The 22,938-nt window shown below is 44.5% G+C and overlaps 1 protein-coding gene and 1 long non-coding RNA gene across 3 annotated transcripts; one reads left to right on the top strand and one right to left on the bottom strand.

The window, feature by feature from the left end:
* The first annotated feature begins 1,101 nt into the window (after positions 1-1,101).
* On the top strand, positions 1,102-20,621 carry LOC139055631 (uncharacterized). Its single transcript, XR_011511899.1, has 3 exons — positions 1,102-1,175; positions 17,650-17,888; positions 20,297-20,621. It is a non-coding gene; the product is annotated as an uncharacterized lncRNA (long non-coding RNA).
* Positions 7,417-13,856, bottom strand: LOC135907875 (uncharacterized). Of its 2 annotated transcripts, none has more exons than XM_070533156.1 (5): positions 13,816-13,856; positions 12,450-12,561; positions 11,189-11,418; positions 9,021-9,360; positions 7,417-7,872 (listed from the first exon to the last, which is right to left on the bottom strand). In XM_070533156.1, the coding sequence occupies exons 1-4, from the start codon at positions 13,825-13,827 to the stop codon at positions 9,031-9,033; spliced, it is 684 nt and encodes a 227-aa protein (XP_070389257.1). In that variant the 5' UTR covers positions 13,828-13,856; the 3' UTR covers positions 7,417-7,872; positions 9,021-9,030. The 2 variants fall into 2 exon arrangements, with proteins under 2 accessions (XP_070389257.1, XP_065295707.1); XM_065439635.1 differs by having other exon boundaries at positions 7,417-7,869.
* Positions 20,622-22,938: the final 2,317 nt, after the last annotated feature.

The raw sequence follows: 22,938 nt of genomic DNA, 5'->3' as shown, positions 1-22,938 counted from the left end.
GCTTGCACGGATCGAGCTTGAAGATCTTTTAGAATATGAAATATGACCTTCATCTGCTCGCCTGGCTCATTAGGCAAGGACTGTAGTTCAGCCAAGGACTGAGAACAAGTCGGGAGTCCTGGGTTCTACTCAATATCTCCAGAGCAAAGTCGTAAAAAAACCATTTAAAAACAATAAACAGCAATATCACGGAGCACTCGTGGGCGCGGGAACAATAATAGGAAACGGTCGTCGCTCCTTCTGGCGCACATAGAAAAAACGTTACACACCTGTAATGCGCAAAAGCGCGGAGCGTGAGACATGTTGACAGTGATGGTCCCGCGCCCACTGAAGAAAGTGTCGCGCTGGCGGCTTCTTGTATCAAGTGTGGTTGGTGACATCATCGTGGACTTGGCTAATGCGCAGCAGCCGGAGATGATGAGCGGAGCAGTACGGTAGACGAGGGGTGGTTGATAGCAGTGCGGCGTCGATGGCATCGGGCTGGACGGGCATTCGGGTTCACCAGTAGGCAAAGATGTGGTTGACCGCAGGAAAAGCGGCAGGACCAAATGCACAAAAGCGCCAAATGCACAAAAGCGCGGAGCATGAGACATGTTGACATTGATGGTCCTGCGCCCACTCAATTTGAATGGAATGGTGGTCAGCACTCGTGCATACTTGAACTATACTGGCGAAGGTTTAAACCGCGAAAAGCCGTATTCACAAAGCCTTTTATTAACACGAGCAGTTTGTGATTGCCAGACCACCTTCGATGATAATACATTCACTGTCCTTATCGGTTGGAATTTCTGTGCACAAACTCATTGTCAGCACTGCGCAGCAGAGTAAAATTTGCAAATCAGATTCGCAAAAAATAGCGCGAAATTTACTCATGGATCATCAGTGGGGCGAAGGATCTTGCGAATAAATTTCGGCCCAGAAAACTTATTTTCTTTAGCTAAAGAATAAAATATGAACTGCGCCTTACCTATATAATAAGCGAGTTGCGTTGGCAGTAAGTAGTTCCACCTGCTAATATTAAGGGTGGAAACGATCAGGGTAGGCGTCGACAATGCCGTTTGTACGACAAGGCGATTCAAAAGTGGCTTGCAAGAGGCGCACCGGCCAGTCAGGACAGCGTGCAAAAGACTTGCGAAGGTTGCAGACCAAAACAACGAGTTGTTACGAAAGAAAAGGTATGTGAATTCAACAAGAGATATCGACGATATCTTTTTTTTTTTTACATTGAGTGACCAAACAGGAATGTCGTAGCCTCTTCTTTTTCTACAAATGTACAGAAGGATGGCTTTGCATGGGACACCAAAGGGCACAGGCATAAATAGGGATTTCAGTGTCTCGAGCGAAATATCTCCGCAAAGTCCGTTCACGAATTTAGCCCACGTATAGGTGGAGCACTATTACAGCATTCGTAGTATCCAGTTATAAACAGGCCTGAAAACTTAATGGTACATTCTAAAACACGTAACATAAAGCAAGCGTGATTACGTGCATTTTTTTTGAGCTTAGGTTAGAATACATGTGAGATTTTTCTGTAGACTAAAGAAACACGCTTTATAAGCATCCAATTTGAGAGATGTAACGCCTCCCAAGTGTTACGTCTAGTTACTTTTCAAATGCTTAGTTTACGTGGCCTTTTAGGTTCTTATTTGTAGGTTAAACCGAGCAAGGCCTGAAGGATAGGCTGAGGCAACATCAAAACAATAATGTTAGGAATGGGAGAGAAGCCCACCTGGCGATTGATTGTCGGGATTGTAAATGTAGCCGAATTTTCACGCCTGCGCTGTGGTAGTCAGAAGCTTTGACGAATGGGTTAGATTAGTTATTGGGGCCAAATGGATCACTGAGGCAGGTTATAGGTGCGTTAGTGCTGCATCAATCTCATTATTAAAAAAAGAATTGCTTTACCTGAATACGAATGCGCACACAACTGTGATAGTGCTTCATGCATAAAATAGTGAAATTTTTTCCTGATTAAACAGCGTTGGAAGTGGCGCCCTGTGTGCTCGTTTCTCTTTTTGTGTATCGTCGTCTTCGCGCCTTTCGCACAAGATCAATTTATGTACTTTTACGCCTACCGAACGCAGCAGAGGGTGCTAAGAATCTCTGGGTCCGGACAGGCCACCAATGGAAACTGACCCTTGCAATGTTTAACACCCGAACCCTCTCGAGTGAGGTTAGCTTAGAAGCACTCTTTGAGCAACCGTCTGACATTCTTTGGAATATTATCGGACTTAGTGAGAATAGAAGAACTGGTGAGGCTTACACATTGCTAAATAACGGTCATGTCCTCTGCTATAGAGGTCTCCCTGATAAGAAGAAGATATTGATTATCCACAAGGACATAGCGGGCAACATTGACGAATTCTACAGCATAAACGAGAGGGCAGCAGTAGTCGTAATCAAACTTACTAAGAGGTATAGATTAAAGGTAGTACAAGTCTACGCTCCAACATCCAATCACGACGATGAGGAAGCGGATCAGCTTTATGAAGATGTTGAATTAGCGATGGGAAAAGTGCAACCTCGGTGTACATGCAGTAGTAATGGGTGACTTCAATGCAAAAGTGGGGAAAAAGCAGGCGGGTGAACAGGCAATTGGCAACTACGGCATCAATTATAGAAACGCTAGAGGAGAGATGCTAGTAGAATTTGCAGAAAGGAATAAGCTGAGAATAATGAACGCCTTTTTCAGGAAACGTAGCAACGGAAAACTGACCTGGAAAAGCAGGGTAATATCATCAGCAATCTCGAAGGTATACTAAAAGCCACGGAAGAATTCTATACTTACCTGTACAGTACCAAAAGGATTCAAGAGTACTCTATTCGAAACAACAAAGAACAGCATACAGAAACTCCTCCTATAACTAGCCATGAGGTCAGAAGGGCCTTGCAAGGCATGAAACGGGGAAAAGCGGCAGGAGAGGATTTAATCAAAGATGGAGGAGACATAATGCTAGCAAAACTGGTGGCTCTCTATACGAAGTGTCTATCGACTGCAAGGGTCCCACAAAACTGGAAGAATGCAAACATTATGCTAATACCAAAAAAAAGACGTTAAAGAACTGAAATATTATAGGCCCATTATCTTAATCCCAGTATTATATAGAATATTTACCAAAATAAACTCCAATATAATAAGGGCAACACTGAACTTTATACAACCAAGGGAACGGGCTAGCTTCAGGAAGGTAGACTCTACAATGGATCACATCCATGTCATTAATTAGGTTATCGAGAAATCCGCAGAGTACAATACGCCTCTCTATATGGCTTTCATAGATTACGAAAAAGCATTTAATTCAGTAGAGATACCATCAGTCATAGAGCCATTACGTAATCAAAGAATACAGACCGCTTACGTAAATACCTTCGAAAATATCTACAGAGGTTTCACAGTTACCTTAATTCCACACAAGAAAAGTCGGAAGATACCTATAAAGAAAGAGGTCAAACAGAGAGACACAATCTCTCCAATGCTATTGACTGCGTGCTTGGAAGAAGTATTCAAACTATTAAACTGGGAAGGTTTAGGAAGGAGGATCGACGTAGAATACCTCAGCAACCCTCGATTTGCCGATGACATTGTTCTATTCAGCAACACTGGGGACGACTTGCAACAAATGATTGAGGACCTTAACAGGGAGAGTGTAAGAGTGGGGTTGAAGATTAATTTGCAGAAGACAAAGATAATGATAAATAACCAGGCAAGGGAACAATAGTTCAAGATCGTAAGTCAGCCTCTAGAGTCTGTGAAGGAGTACGTTTACCTAGGTCAACTAATCACAGGTAACGCTGACCATGAGAATGAAATTCGCGGAAGAACAAAAATGGGTTGGATCACATACGGCAGACATCGTGATCTCCCGACTGGGAGCTTACCGTTATCATTGGAAAGGAAAGTATACAAGCGTACAAGCGGTACATTTTACTGATGCTGCCATATCGCGCAGAAACTTGGAGACTGACAAAGAAGCTTGAGAGCAAGTTAAGGACCGCGCAAAGAGCGATGGAACGAAGAATGCTAGGCATAACTTTAAGAGACAAAAAGAGAGCGGTATGATCAGAGAGCAAACGGGTATAGCCGATATTCCAACTGACATTAAGAGAAAAAAATGGAGCTGGGAAGGTCATGTAATGTGTAGGTTAGATAACCGTTGCACCATTAAGGTGACAGAATGGGCACCAAGAGAAGGGAAGCGCAGTAGAGGACGGCAGAAGACTAGGTGGCGCGACGAAATTAGGAAATTTGCGGGTGTTAGTTGGAATCGGTTGGCGCAGGACAAGGGTAATTCGAGGTTGCAAGAAGAAGCCTTCGTCCTGCAGAGGATATAAAATAGTGTGATGATGATGATTAGGCCTACCAAAGGACGTTACGCTTAATTACTACGATGACATAGTGATATTCCGTTGCAAGATTCAGTTTGTTAGATTTTTTGCTCAAGGTAGGTTCAGCGGAACATCCACCGACATGAAAACATTTATTACTTGATAGCTATTATTGCTTCAACTTCTAAAATGTGCTTCCGAATTGGAAGCCGGGGTACAGCTATACAAAACAGGGATTGTTTCCCTTCTGGGTTCTCGAACGAGGTTTTTCTGAGTAGTCGAACATAAAAGCAAGCCGTACAATCAGGCAGTTACTGTCCCTCATAGGGGCTGCTAAGATGCGACTATTTGCCCCACAGGCGAAAAGAACACCCCACATATACATCCGTCCGCCCACTACAGTCATGTACTTGCATAACTACTAAAGAAGATGGTATACGCATAGAAGCGACATTCTCAGCGGAACTAAAATCCTTTATTATAGTGATACTGCATCTTGGAAATTCAACACTGCTGATAATTTTTGCTGTGCCAGAGAAATTAGGCTTTTTCGATAGTGCAAGACCAGTAAACTTTTCAACAGTCAGGCTTTCGCGGGAAATAAAAAAAACGTGGGATTTGCAGGAGAGAACTACGAGTCAGGTAGAGCTTATGTAGGGATTTTTGAAATGGCAGCTCCCCCATCTGTAATGTTGTGCCGTATTTTGTCTACACCGCAAGAAATCATGGCGAGAAACACGGCATTTCTACTGCACTGAATACAGGGCCCCGGTTCTCAAAGGTGTTGAAAAAATCGAATATAATGCGGCCCTCAAATTAATGTCATCCTTGGTTCGCAGTCGACCGCGGTTATCGGCCTGACCGTTTAGCCTGCTGTGTAACTGCTGCGCTAACCGCTTCAGTGATAACCGGGGTTAATGTAACCCTTGTAGCAAGGGTGTACGAGTACTTACGAAGAGCGCATGTATTCGCGAGCATTTCCTGTCATGGTGTCGCTTTCATTTACCATAAGTATCACGACAATAAGCAATGCAGTCACTGCTGAGATTGTGCAGCACGTCTGTTAGGCTTGATGCTTAGGTTAGTGAGGCTTGATGCGTGATGACGAGCGCTTTGTGAAGTACCCTTGGTAATAGGGAAGAGGTACTCAGGCCAAACAATTACCGACTAAGTAGGCCACGCTAACCATGCTTGTTGCTACACCGACACCACCAACGTGTACACATGTGCCCGAACTATGACTCGAATTGCGTGCTTTGGATAAAACCGTTCGTTGCCTAGAACATTCTACCTTGTCAATTGTCACTGGTGCGGCGCCCACTGTGGCATTGCCTGGGCTATCTGCGTGCATGAAGGACATTAGATATCTTGATATAACAGTGTTACTGTAAGTTCCACAACGTTCAATAGTGGTATAGAGGCAATGTTATGCTATGCAAGAAAGACCTTCAGTGCAGCTAGAAGAGCGACGAAGACTTACTTTCTTTACCTCACTTTTTTTCCGTCTATTCATCAAGCGCTTTAGAAGCGACACGACATAATATTACAGTGACCGAAAGGAGATCAGTATTGCTGGTAATGACTTCACCAGTGAGACTTTTGGTGCGCCGATATAAAGGAACACGTAAGGCTCCGATCGCCCCCTATTGAGTACCGACGCTCCAACAAAATTTTATCTAGGGTCTAGAACTATAGCGCACACTCATTGGTCGTCTAAGTGTCGCCTACATAAACTGCACCCTTCTTTAAATCTCTAACTGCCGTCGCGAATTTCCCATTCCGTTTCGTCATTGTTATGCCGCCTCTTGTCCTGAGTGACATTTGCAAAAGCTTAATCGTTTCGCATTAGAACTTGCGAGACCGAACAGACAACCGAACATCTGCTGTGCCGTTGTTCCCGTTACAACGTGGAGCGCCACCCTCTCCGGAGAGCATTAAAGCGGCTGGGCCCAAGACTGTTTTAGTAGCGAACATCCTTGGACCACGTCCATGCTTGTCGCTGGTGCGGAAAACAATGAGGTGATCAGTATACACTACCTCAAGTTGACAAGTCTCTGTCGACCATTTAAGATTGTGTGCCTGGCTTCAAGTGTGCATGTAACTATAGTGTTAACACTCTCCTCCCCTTTGTTCTTTTTCGCCCCTTTATTCCTTCTCCTCCAGTACAGGGTAGCAAACCGGACGTGCATCTGATAAGCCTCCTTGCCTTTGTTTGCTTCTTTTTCTCATATGACAACCAAATTTATGCAAATGTCTGCGGCGTTGGTTTCATCATCTCCACCATCAAGCTGCTCAATCTATCAGCACCTGTTGTTCATTATAGTTCAGATTATATTTCGGTGACCTGAGGTTCATCTCTTTGTGGCAGAGGTGATGCCTCCTTGTGGTCAGTAAAAGCCATGGAGTTAGTAAATGCTCTCGAAGAAGACCTAAAGTTTCCGGCGAGCTGATGAAAACGGTCGTCATCATTGGAACAGCCACGAGAACCGTCGGGTACATCGTAGCAAGCATTCTTTCACATAAACTTGCTGCAAAAAAGCCATGCAGACGTATAACTTCAGCAGTGCTAGGAGCTACAAATGCCACGGGATCTATTAAGTGGTATCGGCCACAGCCAAACCATTGGGCTCTATTTAAATGCGTGCAGACTTACTATCACGAAACGTGCTCAAAAAGCTAAGGAGTTCTTTGGATTCAAGAAAGAAAGAGGAATAAGTTGAAATATAAGAAGGTTAACAAGATGGGAATGTTAGGTTTACTGCCCTGTACTAGTGAATGGGTAGATGGGATGATGAAAGATAAAGGAAGAGAGAAAGTATATACCATCGGGGCTAGCAGAACAAAGGCGCAAATTAGGAAAAAGATCATGCTGAACTGTTGCAGTCATTCGCGCTGGTCAGATGTTCGAAGAAAGCACTTAAATGTCATGAATAAGGGTCATTTGTTTAGCATAAAGTTTTACTTAAAATACCTAAAAGGGGCATCATCTTTGATTGGGTGCTACTTTTTTTTTTCAATTAAACTTTTTTGAGGAACGACCACACGCACAAGGGGTTTGCTTTTTTTTTGTGCCTCTCTCATGAGAGGACACCGTAGTTTATTGTTCTTGTGGCATATTTCAGCCGAGGTAAAGGTGCCGTCACTGCGACTATGGCTCCACAATTGTGGGTCATGGCTGGCAGGTCGATCGTATGCGAGAGCGTCGCCGCGTGGAAGACATCTTCGACGCAGTCGGTCCATAAAAGACTTGACTCTTTCAAGTTCACGGCTAATCCGTAGAAAGTCAAAGCTTCAGGCGGCTCCGCCTCTTATCACAGCATGTCGCGGAGACTTCTTTCTTTCATGCGTATTTCATCTTTATCGGCCCTCCATGGCTTGCAGCGTTCTCGGCAGTGGTAGGATCATCCACACTGGATTGCTCTACTCGCTGTCACGTGATGGCTACTTGTCTGTGTTCACACGAGGCTTCCATAAGTGCTTCTTACAGCTTTTTTTGGCGATTATTGAGTGACACTTGTGAACGATGAGATGGTACAGTGGCTGCTGCTGAAAGAGAGAATGAACGGTGAGAATTGTCCCATTATCGTACGCACAAATAGCAATTTCACGTTGACGTCACAATCAAACTGTTTCAGATTTTGCCGTCATTTTCAACAACCGTTAAGTTTCAAGGTAGTGATTAACTCAAGGTCATTTGTTGGCCCTCGAATAGCTCCTCGTATTCGTATCATGACCAAGAGAACAATTGCAAAGTACAAAATGTGCAGTACCACTGCAGATACGGAAGGCCCGTGGCAAATAAAAGGAACCTTTAGGTTACCTTCGCTCCCGCGCACGTGACTGTGTCTGCTTTGGGCACCTTTTATCCCTTCGGAAATGTCGCGTGCAGCCCAGCAACAATTGATCCTACAAATGGCAGTGGTCTTGACACAATTTTGGGTTATTTAATTCTGGGCTTCTGCAGAAACCGTGTCTTTCTTTACGCACCAACGGTTTGTTACAACACGGAATTCCTGTGAATGTCAATGACAAACGCAAAGTATTCAAGATTTAATCTATTACTGTACCACTGTATTCAACTGTCCTGACATGTAACACTTCATACACGAACTGCTTCCCTCATAAGCTATTGTAGTGAATCAGAATTTGCTTCACTTAGAACAAGAAGTATAGAACCTATTTTCTTATTTTCATTGTTGTGTTCTCACGTCGTCACACTTCGTACTGATCAACCTGGCTTAAGACCCAACGTTACATTAATTAAACCGTGCATGAGGGCAAACCCTTGAACGAATAATTACGAAACGTGTCTGAAACCATTTTCCTAACTCAGTAAAACTAACAAAACAAAACACCGAATGAATGTGCTGCACCGTTGGACAGTGACTCCAGATTCAGCCTAGACCTGAACAGCTTGCCACACTTCTGATTGACGTTTGTTCCCGACAGCTTACCAAAGCACTTGGGCGATTACAGCCCAACAGAATTTGCATTCAGCGTAGCGTGCCTGAGACGGCCAGGGATGAATTGCCTCTCGCGAAGCTCGCGATGCTTTTACTTCGAAATGATTTACCATCGCGTTGGCTATCATCAGCCTAATCGGTGTCTATTTCTGTAAAATAGACCTTGTGAGCAGAGGGCTCCTTAAGTACGACCAGAGATTCCTGGAAAGCTCCAATGAGTGAAGCCCTTACCTGGTGTACTCTACCACCATCCTCCGCCGCCTCCTCCTCCTCCACCATGGCCACCGCCGCCGCCGCCACCGCCATGGTGTCCTCCGCCGCCGAAGCCGCCGCCGCCGTATCCTCCAGCGCCACCACCGCCTCCGCCGCCACCACCCTTGACAGTAACGTGGTAGGTGGCCGTGCTGCCTCCACCTCCACCGCCGCCGAGTCCACCGCCGAGTCCACCGCCATGTCCACCGCCAAAGCCTCCTCCACCGAAGCCACCACCGCCGAAACCACCGCCGCCGATTGCGCCGCCACCGCCACCGCTGACGGGCTGCAGCGCCTTGACCAAGTAGGCAGGGCCGGCCTGCAAGGACATTGATTCGTGTGCGATTGTAAGCACTCGCAACCAACATCTTCGGGTTTTCTACGACTATCACTGGTATAAGACGACTGCCTGACTGTTTTGAAATGTTTTCTTGCTCAGAATGTAAGTACCCTTTCTTAAATATTCAACGCCCTCGCAACAGGCATTAGTAATCGGCTTTTCAACCGCACATTCGTTTCTGTGTTGACAGCGTTTTTCTTGTCTGGTGCAAGCCCGGTGCCAATTAGACGTGCATGATGCTGGCACTGGAAAACGACAGGAACGAAGTCACAAAAACCTCAGCCTTCAACGATTATTTGAAATATTTCAACTGAGTTATTACGAACAGGAAATGTGAGCCTCCCACTCCTCACTACTTTGCAGAATGTCACGCGATCTTGGCTGGAACCCAGAATTAGTGCTGAAGAGTACTGAGCGAACTTGAGAACCACCTGAAGAACTCCTGGCAACTAGTGGAGAACGTTAGGAGGATTCCCCGTAATCTCAAGAACACGCAGCTTGCATGCACCTGCACATGTGCACTGTACGCAGTGCCATTCATTGGCAAGCCTGACATGCAAGACACGCCTGGAGAGTGAGCCCTCCATCACGTAGCCTTTAGCGAGTTCGCATTACTCCACGTATTTCGCAAAAAAAAAAACGCGCAAGGAAACGCAACACTGGGAGGGTGTACCGTGGTGCACGTCTGTCAGGTTCCTATCAAAGTAGCATTGTGCGTTGACCAAGTCTCAAGGAGCTGGTCACCTGGCTTTTAATTGTAATCACTATCGTCAGCATGACTGTGCACCACATTCTGAAAATGTGATGATGCCAGGCAGGGGCAGGACGACAACCGCAAGAGAAGTACTTGAGGCGCTTTATATCAGTATACAAGAGCAAGGATGATGCATCAGCGTTCCGTCTATCTCTCTGAGTGATTAAGAGATTGGTTTTCTAAAAGGCTGAATTTAAAGGGGAGTCAGGGCAAAATGGTGTGCACATCAATTTAAAGATTTTGTACTTTGCTAAGAGCATTACGCATGTGTTGGCGGTTTGATGCTCGAGGGTGATCAGTGTTTCAAATATATGTCAGTTGCTAGTCCAGCGTTGTGGTGTTCCTTCTTTATGTCATGTTCGTGTCTCAATTTTTTCACTGGTTTTCTCAAGTGTTAAAATCTATCCACTTGAGCAAATTAGCCATGGCACTTTTTCATTTTTCTTTTTTCACATTGTGCTGTTCTTCAATCAAAACGTGGCAAGTGTACGAATCGACAAACATGATCGGCCCTATCTTGGCGCTCCTGATAACTACTACTTAAAACAAATAAAAATGGTGTTATATTGCGCGACATTGTGGTTGCTCTAGCGGCGCAGCTGAATCTTTACAGACCCCAACACGAATGCGCTTAGTCGTTTCGATATAATGTGTCACTGCCAATGAACACCTAGAACATGTAATATTTAACAGGTATCTCCAGTTTACTCATTATGCTGTACTCCACAAAGTATGAAAAACCGTTGTGGTAGTTAACTCACTTCCAGTTTGACACCGGTCATCCCCGATGCGCGCACTTTACAGTAGACCAACGGCGTTTTATTTGGTTGGGAATATCGTTAATAAGCTCACTGCTTCATACTATCAATCACATTGAACTATCATTCCGCAATCATTCTATATCTATGCCATCGACTTCCCCTAGATAAGGAAAGATTATATCATTTGCTCGTCTTTGTTTTTACCCTGTGGCTTCACCACCCGTGCACGTATTGTGCGAGGATGTACTGGCTTTCGTGTTGGCTCCGGTGTGAAAAGCGAAAGTCTGCAAACCTTGTACGTTCCAACGACCTGGCCACCGCCGCCTCCGCCTCCACCACCACCGTGGTGTCCACCTCCGCCGAAGCCGCCTCCACCGAATCCTCCACCGCCGAAGCCGCCGCCGGCACCACCGCCGTGGTGACCGCCTCCGCCGCCGCCGCCGCCGCCTCCGGTCGAGCCAAGACTCTTGATTTCGACCACAGATGTGCTCACTACGGCTCCACCGCCGGCACCGCCGCCACCTATGGGCACACCGCCATGGACATGTGTGGTCAATATGCCTCGCACGTTCTTCTCTCGAGCAACCCTTCATCGCTGTTTACTGTACACAATACGTCAAAATTATCTCCAAACTTGTCGTGCATTCCTCCGCAAATATTTCTCATCTAGCAACTTCAACTTGCCACGAATCGTATCCTGCCTCTATATATTCTCTCTTGTACTAGGTATTTAAGATATCACGGCTGCGTTACTGTACCTACGTGGTCACGCAGTTTTAGGTAACCAAATATTTCAGTTTAAAGTAAAAGAAAACTGCGAGCTCGCCATGCTCACTATTCATTCGTAACCACTTTAATCTAAAACCTCAACTTAATAACTATATTATAAAATATAAGTATCAGTTCATTTGCAAAAACGCAATTCATTTACAATGCTACCAAGTTAAGGTTGATATTCAGCATATATAGCCCATCGTTAATATCTATAATATCGTTCATAGCTTTTCGTTTATCTACAAAATAGTTAAACACCTTTTACGGTACGCTTTACACAGTATCCTTTTTTTTTAGCAGATTGGTGCTTATGCAGCTTGTAAACGAAAAGCGCACAGAATTCTGCATATAAATCCCACATAAACACAATTTCGGCAAACTTGAAGCGCTCGTGAGGTCTCGAGCTCTTCAGGCCTATGAAGAGGTCTTATTTGTGAATGATGCTGGTAAATCCACCTTTCAGTTATCCAAGTTTTTTAATGAAGCCACGGGAATAAAATATCTAGAATTTAAGGTAAATTCCTTTTACATGTTTAACTTTTCAATAACATTCGTCCGAAACGTAAGCATAGTGTAGATGGCGTTTACAAAATGTTTAAAATTTAAGGACCTTCACGTCCGGATAGCACGCCATTGTGAGACATTTCCTACTTAAGCCGTATCACTAAGCTATTTCTAAACCTTCGTAATTATAAGAAAGCAATTTTTTGAAGTATTTCTGTTCTCCCTGCGATATTAAAATGAACGGTCTGCACTGGAGAATAATTAATAGCATATACCTCCGCCGTGATGTCCACCACCGCCACCAAATCCTCCACCGCCGAAGCCGCCGCCACCGCCGCCACCGCCAAGGTTGCCGGCGAGGGCGAGGCCGACTGCAGACAATAGTATCTGAAAGGTATCGAGAGTAAGTTCAGTACACATCACAGCTGCTGGTTCGTTTTGGTATAAATGACACAGAAGCTGCCCCTCGAGCTTTGTGGGGAAAAAGGCGAAGGGGTAAGGTTGGAACTTAGGAAGCACAGTGACAACATATTCCTGGTTTCGAAGAGCTCCAATATAGAAAAAAGTCAACGTGGCGTCATTTCATATAAGATATCCGCCTCAGATATTGTCCCAGTTCTTCACTATACGAATGCAGAAAAGAACCGGCTGTGGAAGGAAGATGACGATCGGCCCTCCGGGGCTTATCTTTCTCTGATCCTAGTGTTTTTATTTTGTTTTCTTTTTGATTTTGCTATCCCTCATGACTTTTCTTGCGTTCTAAGTTGAGCTGTGTCCTACCTGAGGGTACTTCACTTTTTATCCCGCCTGATTCAGTCTATTTCAAGCTGCAGCTATAACGCAAGTCCAGCTCGCCGACGGGTATGTGATTAGTAGGGGCACTAGATTTAACGTTGATTACGCAGAGCGCAGATAAAAATGCTAACACAAAGCGGAAAGCTTTCGAGATATTGTAACGAGATGAACAGCATTTACAGAAGACAGACAACATATAAATTGTGTGTCCTCTGCATATGGCTGAATCTGTGTCATCGGCGACATCAAAATTTCAATCAGTGTTTTATCGGGTCCCAATCCAACGAAGAAAACATTTCTATCACCCCTCAACAAGAACCCCAACAATGTTAGAATGTTTGGGACGAAGTCAACTGCGTATTAGCTCTTGCGAAATTCGCGAAATCCCGAATCCTGTTTAGCTCACGGGATAAGACGGGAGGGAAGCGCAACTGCAGTTTTCGTACGATACCAAGGGGGATAAATCTCAACACAAAGTATTTTCCAGAAATTTTTGTTGTAGGCTGAGGGATTCTAGCAAAAATTAGTGGAATGGGTCTTCAGTTAACAATAAAGCACTTGGCAACGCTTTGAAAGACTGGGGACAACAAAGAAAAATGGTGCCAATTGAAGACATTAAGGGCTCTAGATATAAACAATTAAGGCTACCAAATGCGAAATTAGTGCATTGCACTCCACCAGATATCGGCCACCGTATCACCGTCGAGAGTTACCACGTGCGACATGCAGTGAAATCCATCGAGCGTTGAGCAACGGGCTGGAGGAAGGGGCAGGCGTCGTCGGCGACCATGCCGCCGATTCGCGCCGGACGGAAGCACGCGGTGGGCCGCGGTTTCTCGGACTCACCAGGGAGCGCATGGCGATACTTGGACCAGCTGAGCAGGGAATGCTCGCTGTGATGTAGCTCCGAACTTTCCCCGTCCTGCCTTTTATACTGGCTTCCTCGGCAAAGCGAAAGGGTGATCGACCTCCTTTCGTTCTTCTCTGTGCTTCTTTTCTGTTTGTGTCCTTAGTTGTCCGGATCTCTAGCCACCTCTTTGCCCTTTCCCGGGCGCGCGAGACAAACTCGGCCGCCGAAAGTGAGTGCGACGGAGAGGGCGCACACAGCCGGCCACACAGAGCGCCGACGTATCCCCATAGCCAAGCACGCGTCTTCGCGGAGTCGCCCCAGATTTGAAAAGTCCGCCGCAGCGGCAGAGCGCTGATGGTGGGCGGCTCGTTCCGTTGGCCGGTCGAGGAAGTGGTGGGCCTTCTCTTCGTTGGAAGCGCCAGGAAGGAAGGAAAACGTTTTGTTCCTGTGGGCCATGGAGCCCACTTATTTTGGTTCTTTGTTGTGTTCGGCTCTGCCTCTCAGAAAGCCGTATACATGCTCCGCGCCGTGCAGCCCTTGATGATGCCGCTATCGCTAGTGCTAAGCGCTGCTTATAGATTTTCGTCGTCGATAGTCCCGTCACCGGAACACCGTTGTTAACATGCTCGTTTTACTGCTCCAGCTATGGGCTTGCTTGCACCATGTGGCGTTGCCGTTCTGACTTTCTCTCATGATCTTCATACCGTACAACATTCGTTTTTGTTAATGTTCATTTTTTTCAGTTCACCATTAACCTTTCTTTTTCATTTCAGGTGGACCTCACCTAGTGTGTGGAGGCTGCCTCTTAGGGCAAGAACATATTGAATTAAAATGTTGCAACTTGTCATCTTACATCTGTAACTCACATGCTATTTCACTGTGATCCCGTGCTTTCTCTGCCATCTTTGGATCTTAAATATGAGGGGGGTGGGGGGGAACCGCCTAAGCTGTAGCACCACACTGTTGAGCCCACAGTGAAAAGGTGAATCTACAGTCTTTCACTGAGACCTCTAAGTGTAATTAAATTTTGTCTGGACTTGGCACTAAGCGGAAAAAATGAAGTTGCTTAATCTCTTTACGTTTGTGAATGCATAATGTATATAAAATAGTGTTTCCATTATCACTTGTCTATTGGCCGACATAATCTGCAATAGCGCCGGCATTCACCTTTCTATCGGTGTTCACGGAGAGAGGTTCGAAGTGTGCCTGGTCGCCCGCAAGAAAACTGCGCGAAATGTGAGTGGTGCTAGTACTGCATTGTTCGCACTCGGTGAGAGCGATGAACACCACTCGTGGTCTTTTAAACTCGCGCTGAGATTGTCTTCTTTATCACTTATCAACCACGTCGCCAGTCTACACTCAGCAAGCATCTGCTGCCAAGGGCGACTGCTCGCTCTCTGCATTATGATCAGAGTCAGAGATAGAAAGAAAAGAACTTGCTTTGGTTGCAGCGTCGGGTATTTTAATAAACGGAACATGGTTTTGAAGTATCATCTCGAAATCTGACCATGTGAAGAGGGAGGGGGCTTGAGTTTCAGGTGAAGACGCGCACATCTGTAGCCCTAATGGGAGCACGGCTCAGGACTGTCTGACAGTGCCTTGGTAGCTCCTGCCTGTTTTTTCTTAGTCCTACTTCATGCATAGATGATAATTCCGAGTTGGCGTTTGTTTATTTATTTATTTATTCTCTAGGATGCTTCGTTGTGGACATATCATTGTAGCTTGCGTGTGCGTGCTGATGGTGGCATTGCCTTGTTTTTTTTACTAAGTTGGAAATAATTTTTGGCATGTAGTGTTGGTGACGGTAACCTCTTTTCATATCTTTGTTAAGTAAAACAAAATAAATACTAAAAGTCATTAATTATTACACTCGCTTAACAACTTAGAAAAAGAAAGAAAGAACATGTGATGAAGAATATAGAAGACATCTGAGAAAACTTACATCTGAAACGGAGACCGCGGATGTCCCATGTATCCGATTATGTTTCACGTCGTCGCATGGGCGAATCATACAATAGCATTCGGAGATCTGCAGTCAGTCCTCAGCAACTGGTTCAGTTTTCAAAAGCTCGTCGGAGTGCACTCGCGGATTTGCCAAGCACTGCTTTTCATGGCCATTAACCTAATACCTTGGCACGTGACAAAGATCGACGCGTGTCAAGTACGCCAAGTTCACGTTTGAGGCACTTTCTCTGGGCCACGTAAACATTCTGGAGGAGATGGACGCGTAATTCTAAATAGGATGCACTGATTGCAAGCAGTTCCCGTGCCTAGACGATGCATGAGGGTGCAGGTACATTGTGCAACCCAATGACGCAGTCGGTCCTCAAGACGGTGGCCAACTACATATAAGCTAGGTTCCCTTGTGCTGACTGTGAACCAGTTCTAGAGACACAATTGTTCGAGCCCTCGTAGGGTGCCGTATGTTCAAATTGGAGGGGAGGTTAGACGATATTCCAAACTGTTACATGCTGCCCTAGCCAATCCACCGGGCATTATTGTTTGCTTTGAAGTGTTGTCAACCCCTTCACGCCATCTGGTGTTTTAACACTCCAACTTGAGAGTTCTTTCAGGGAAGCGCAGGTGAAATGTGCACCTTTTTGTGTCAGAAGGGCACATTTAATAATAGGGAAAGCCGCCTTGGTATCCATCGTGATCATCCACTTCTTAGGCTCTTTGATAATTTCATAAAAGCTATCGCTACTAATATGGCAACAAGCTCTGAAGTTGTATGGAGCTACTGATGTCCCAGCTGCATGCGTTTTCGTCGTTCAACTCTCGTATGACATTTTCGGATGGTGAGCTCTGGTGACGAAGCCATCTATACAAACACATGAAGAATGCCTCGCCATACATCAAACAGGTGATGTTATGCCAACTGTATCGCCACAGCTATTGTGACCTCAATTCACTGTATACGAAGATCTCGGATGAATGCTTTAGTCGTTTTCAGTGCCAGAAGCCAGGGAGGCTAGCTGAAATCTGCAGGCCAGAATATCTACATTGAAATTCACAGTATGGACAGTTGGGGCCACGTTACAACACGTATCTGTGTTCTGGGGTTCTGGAGTCAGACTTAAAATACTTTTCGTTCATAAATGCCGTTGACCATTGGCCCCGGTCGGAATGCCCTTTCGTCTCGAGGAAAAAATATTCTGCTGAAGTTAACTTAGAAAGCACATCTGAATATACCTATAGCATTACACTCAAATCAATTATCTGAGCTAGAAGCGTTTTTCGGGAACTATTTACAAAACTACCGAAGCTATTCCCTAGCGAACACGCGTTATATCCTCTTTATGGTGTGTACACTGAAGGAACATGGTAATAAATACTGCTCGTGTGATTGACCACCCTATGGAATGCAAGAGCTGTCTTGAAAGGCTGGTAACACTTAATACTGGTAAGTAAATTAATGCGCAATTCTTGGAAACTCACAAAAAGCTAATTACTGCAATCATACTTCTAGGTATCCAAAAAAGCGTTTGTCAACGGCTACCATGGTATTCCTTCATGTACACTACCATTTTATGACATCTATGGCCCGCTCTATGGCCATTTATAAAAAAAAAATGTCTGCGTAAATTGGACACCTCAGTATGCTGTATTAATCCATATTAAGTACAGTGTACTTCAAGAATTCTATCTTCAGCCCCGGCTCTTGTCGCTCTTCGTTAAAGACATGGGCATGTATAGCCTCTATCTGGTTTAGCTTATATTCGGCATGGCAATAATGCCTTATTTTTTTCTTGTGCATGTTTTTCTTGTGCATCTTGTGCAGTCCGGTGGAGCATTGAATGTGGTTCTAACAGTGTTTTTGTTGGTCTTAGCCATGTGCATGCCCGGTCCCTGCCTGCTGCGTACGTGGAACAGCTGAACGTAATCCCGGCGCAGAAAACCAGGATTTGTGTCGAAGAAAAGGAAAGCTCATCGCGGGGGCAGCATGCAGTGGTTACGTCATGGACACGGGGGCAACAAGCTACATAAAAAGGAATATGAATGGGAGGCGAGGCTGCCCAGTCCGATGGAGCATTGAATGCAGTTCTAACCGTGTTTTTGTTGGTCTTAGGTGAGAGCCAGTTTTATTTTACCATTTTGTGCTCCACTGGACTGCATCCTGTCTTGCATTGTGACGATGTCTGCGCAGAACTGCTTTTCATGTCAGAAAAATTTTGGCAAGGACCAAAAGAGTTTGACATGCAGTGAGTGTTGTAGCATGTACCATGCTGGGAAGTGTTCGAGAATAGCGAAATCCGCTTTGAAAAGTATGGTGCTCTGCGTTTCATTGAGATGGAAATGTGATGAATGCAAACGAAAGAATCCCAAGAGTCTGATGCCGATTCTGATGAGCATGAAAACGTAAATGCAAGCGAGCGAAAGGAATAGAGCATACAGATTGTTGCCTTAAGTCGAAAGCTTCGCTCAGTTTTGTCAGATTGGAAAGGCTGGAAGAAAATAACTTGATAAACAGTGTAATTTGACTGAAGCTATGAACAAGGCAATTGAACTATTTTCTGCTAAGGACGACAAGCTTCTGACAAAGGTTGATGGTCATGACACGCAGATTGAGAAGATGAAAAAAACATGAGAAGAGCCAACAGAAAAATTAGCTCCAACAGTAAGCGAAACAGTTCTCTTGAAAGACACTGTGGAAACTATGGAAGCGTACTCGCAGCGTAGGAAGATTGAAATATGTGGTGATGGTGAATAAAAGATTTGCTTCAGACACCGGACGGGAAGAGACGGCAACACAGGGCGGTACTTGCAACTCGTTTCTGTCCGTCCTGTGCCTGTAGCCGTCTTTTATTCACAATGTCTCACCAACTGACGTACAACTTCACCTTGCATAAATACCTATTGTACATTGACAGAACTTAGCTCGAGGCTACAGTTGCCGGCACCGAAACACAAGGAAATTGAAGTGGTACGTCGACTACAAGCATGGCCTGACAGAAATGCGTCAATCATTGTTCGCTTCAGAGACCAGAAGACTAGGGACAGTTGGCTATAAAAAAAGCGTTAAAGCATGACAACATTTTTATCAAGGACAACATGACAAGGAACCAGTAGGAACTATTTTGGCGATGCCGAAAGCTTGCTAAACGGAAAGGCTACCAGTACGTTTGCACACAGAACGGACGAATACTAATCAGAAAAGCTGAAGGAGCGTCGAAAAAGCACATCTACCCGCCGTGGTTGCCCAGTGGCCATGGTGTTGGGCTGCGGAATCGAATCGAAGGTCGCGGAATCGAATCCCGGCCACGGTGGTCACATTTCGATGGGAGCGAAATGCGAAAACACCCGTGTACTTAGATTTAGGTGTACGTTAAAGAACGACAGGTGGTCGAAATTTCCGGAGTCCTCCCCTACGGCGTGCCTCATAATCAGAAAGTGGTTTTGGCACGTAAAACCCCATAATTTATTTTTTAAAAGCACATCAGGACAGAAAGGAATCTTATCTACATAGCGTAATGGGTACATTTCACAACTTCAGTGATAAGTTAGAGGACGAAAGCTTGCAAATAAATCTAAATCTGGTACACATAAATATACGCAGCTTGAAAAAAAATGGGATGAATTATGTTTATGTCTAGAACAAGCAGTTCTTTCCCGTGGCGTTATTGTTTTAACTGAAGTTAATGTAGATATGTCTTCGGTAAACATGTATACCCTGAATAGTTATACTCGGTATGCGGGGCGCAGGGAAAAGAGAAAAGGTGGAGGTTTTGTTGTGTTCATTTATGATGACTGGATATCGAATAATATAGAAGTAAGCTTTAACAATGCGGAAGTAGTGGGACTTTCTATAAATAAACAATATGTGGATTATACGTTATGTGCGATATATAGCCCTCCTAATATGAACGCGAATAGTTTTCTAGACGAACTAAGCAGTTTTTTTTTCTGAAACGCGTGAATTAAGCGCGGTAACTTTTAGTTGGAGGCATTAACACAGAGACAATGAAGAATGTAGTCGAGTTGCAGCCGAGTATCTCAATTTATTAGCAGACTTTGGCCTAGAGAATGTATTTAAAGATTACACTAGAGAGGAATAACGGGGCTCGAAAATTACAAGATCTTGCATTGATCACATTATGGTTCGATCTGTAAATGAATGCTATCTATGCTTTTGGTATCAGAAAACAAAAATTAGCGTATCATTATGTGTGTCCATGTGGCGATAACGCATAAACATATTGAAATTTGTGATCACATTGTTACAAAATAGGTATCAGATAACAACGTAGTAGATAAATATATTCTAAATTTTGATTGGATGTCCCTTTTGCGACTTGGTCACAAAAGTTTGTACAAGAAAATAACAGAAACATAGCAATATATTTATCTGGAGTGATCGAAAGGAGCAAAGATAAAAATAAGAAACACTGACAACAAATGGATGACTGAAGAGCTAGTTAATTTATGTTATGAACGGCACGCATCACGATGCCACGCTCACCGCTGATGTTCTTCCAGGTGCTGCTACTATAATTCTTGGGCCAGCTGTCTCCCGTCACGCCGGCACCACTACGGCTGGTTATGCCTCCACCCTCTTGGTGTCCTGACGCCGCAAGGAATTATGCGACTCGATTCTTAGCCAAGTGCACTGCATCACTGCATCCACTACTGCCAGTTCTGGACACTATACTGTGTATGAAGTCCGGCAACCTGGGACCGTGTCAGCTGACCCAGCCGCCCAAAAATACGCACATTTCACCGACGCAACGGGCCACAGCACCGCAGTTACGATGCCATGCTCACCGCTGATGTTCTTCCAGGTCTGTCAGTATAAAACTTTGTGTTACCGTAACGACGATGTTTGCATTTTCGTGGTGTCGTGGCCACCCAATCCTTTCAAATGTGCCCGCGCTGCTTTGATGTACCTTTGGCGCTCTCTACTTCTCGGTGGTGATGTTGAAGCGAACCCTCGGCCCATGACTAAGGCACAATAGGACAAATTAGACAATGTGGCTCTTGTGGTCCAACGTTTTGAATCTGGCCATACACAGTCTTGGAGTCATTGAATAAGATCCTAAACATTCATATTAGCCTCAAGAATGACTTGGATGCCCTAACAAAGTGTGTCGATGAATTGGAATCTAAAACTGAATTGGCACCATCTGCACAGTACGCCTTAACCCCGAACTTAGAATTGTCTAAAATGAAAGACAATATTGATGATTTAGGAAACCGGTCAAGACGGTCTAATGTTCTTTTTTATGGAATCCATGATACAGACGATGAAACTTGGGCGACATCCGAGCAGCTCGTGAACGAATTTTGTTCCAGCAAACTAGGTGTCGTCACAACTTCAGTTGTGAGGGCGCATCGTTTGGGCCGTTTTTCTACAAGTAAGGCGAGACCAATCATTGCTAAATTTTACAATGCTAAAGAAGTTTAATCTGTGCTAAGCAACGGATCGAAGCTGAAGGACACTGACTTCAGCATCGCTCGTGATTATTCTGAGGCTGTCCGACAAAAGCGCCGTCATCTCTGGCAGTACGGGAAGTCTGTAAAAAAAAAAAAGAAGGTGACCGCATTCGTCTCGCATTCAACAAGCTTCACATTAATAACGATACTTATGTATGGGACACTGAGGCTGTTCTCGTAGTACGTGTTTCTCGGCATCCCACGGAAGAATGATGTTCGTTTGTCACTTCCTAAAACCACGCCCCAGCTTTCCATTTTCTACAAAGATCACCATGTAATGCTTCCAAAACCATTTATTTCCTTTACACTAACATCAGAAGTGTTGTATCAAAGGATGTTGCTATCTCTTTACTAATCGATCCATGCTCCGCATTATTTGTGGCGCTAACCGAAACATGGCTGACTGATCTTATTCCTGTTAACTCATTTTTTGTCAGCCAGACACGTTTTAACCTGCTTCGATGCGACAAACCGTACCGTAAAGGAGGTGGTGTACTCTTGGGGATAGGCGATGAAGGGGAGATAAGGGATGAACTGTGCTTGTGATGATTAGTTCTTTTCGTGAATGTGTATGGGTTTCTTTTAAGTATTGTTCAACTGATGTAATTATTGGTGCTGTTTACCGTCCTCCTAATAGGAATGATGGTTTTTCGTCTGAATTTCATCGAATCCTGTGTGATATATGTACTCTTTTCCCTAACTGTACTATACTCATATTTGGAGACTTCAACTTCCCTAGTATATACTAGTTCCCACAATCCGCCACAGCGAGTGAAACCGAAGCTAACCTGTTTGTTTACTCATGTCTTGATTTTTCACTAGCACAACTTATTGCCAATCCCACGCGTCCCACATCATGTACCGCCAACATTACAGATTTAATATTAACGAATAATCCCGATATTTGTTCAGACACTATTCATCTAGACGGCATTTCGGATCATGGCGTAATAACAGGACGCATTACCGGTTTCTTTAACGAAAAGAAAAATCAGACTTAAACAAATCAAATGTTACAACGGAGCTAACTATGAAAAAATAAATTCCGAATTAGATTATTTCACCGTCCAGTTCGTGAATCAATATTTATTGCGCTCTGTTGAGCAGAATTTGGATTTATTCAAGAGTACTTTTAATAAACTTGTTGATTACTTCGTTCCACTTATGACCATCCGATGTAGTAGCAGTGCACCGTGGTTTCATCAGAAGTTGCGACATATGAATAATAACAAAAGGCGATTTTACTGGCAGGCACTAAAGAATGGTCTTCTAAGCGCGTGGGACAAGTATAAGAAGTGCGACAAGGACTACCAGCCACTCCTAAAATCCCCTCAACGCCAGTTTTTCAATCACGGCCTATCATCTCTGCTAACCAATAACCCTTGTAAGTTCTGGCGCATCATAAATCCTAGCTTTCGTCCTGACATTTTGCTTAGCGACAGTAACAGCATCATAATTAATGAGTCTGAATGTGCTCAGGTTTTTAATGACACCTTTTCATTAGTATTCACCAAAGAAGACATTACCTGATCCCCTAACTTAAGTACGATCCATGACATTTGCATGCCTGAAATTGTGATTAATGAAACAGGTATCTTAGCTTTATTAAACAATCTTAAAATTACTAGTAGTTCGGATGACCTCGGCTTAATAAAATACTTAAGAGTACATCTCAAAGCATTTGCGCT

Source organism: Dermacentor albipictus, chromosome 1, assembly GCF_038994185.2.
Source record: "Dermacentor albipictus isolate Rhodes 1998 colony chromosome 1, USDA_Dalb.pri_finalv2, whole genome shotgun sequence".
Taxonomy (NCBI): Eukaryota; Metazoa; Arthropoda; class Arachnida; order Ixodida; family Ixodidae; genus Dermacentor; species Dermacentor albipictus.
This window is presented reverse-complemented; position numbering and strand designations above follow the sequence as displayed.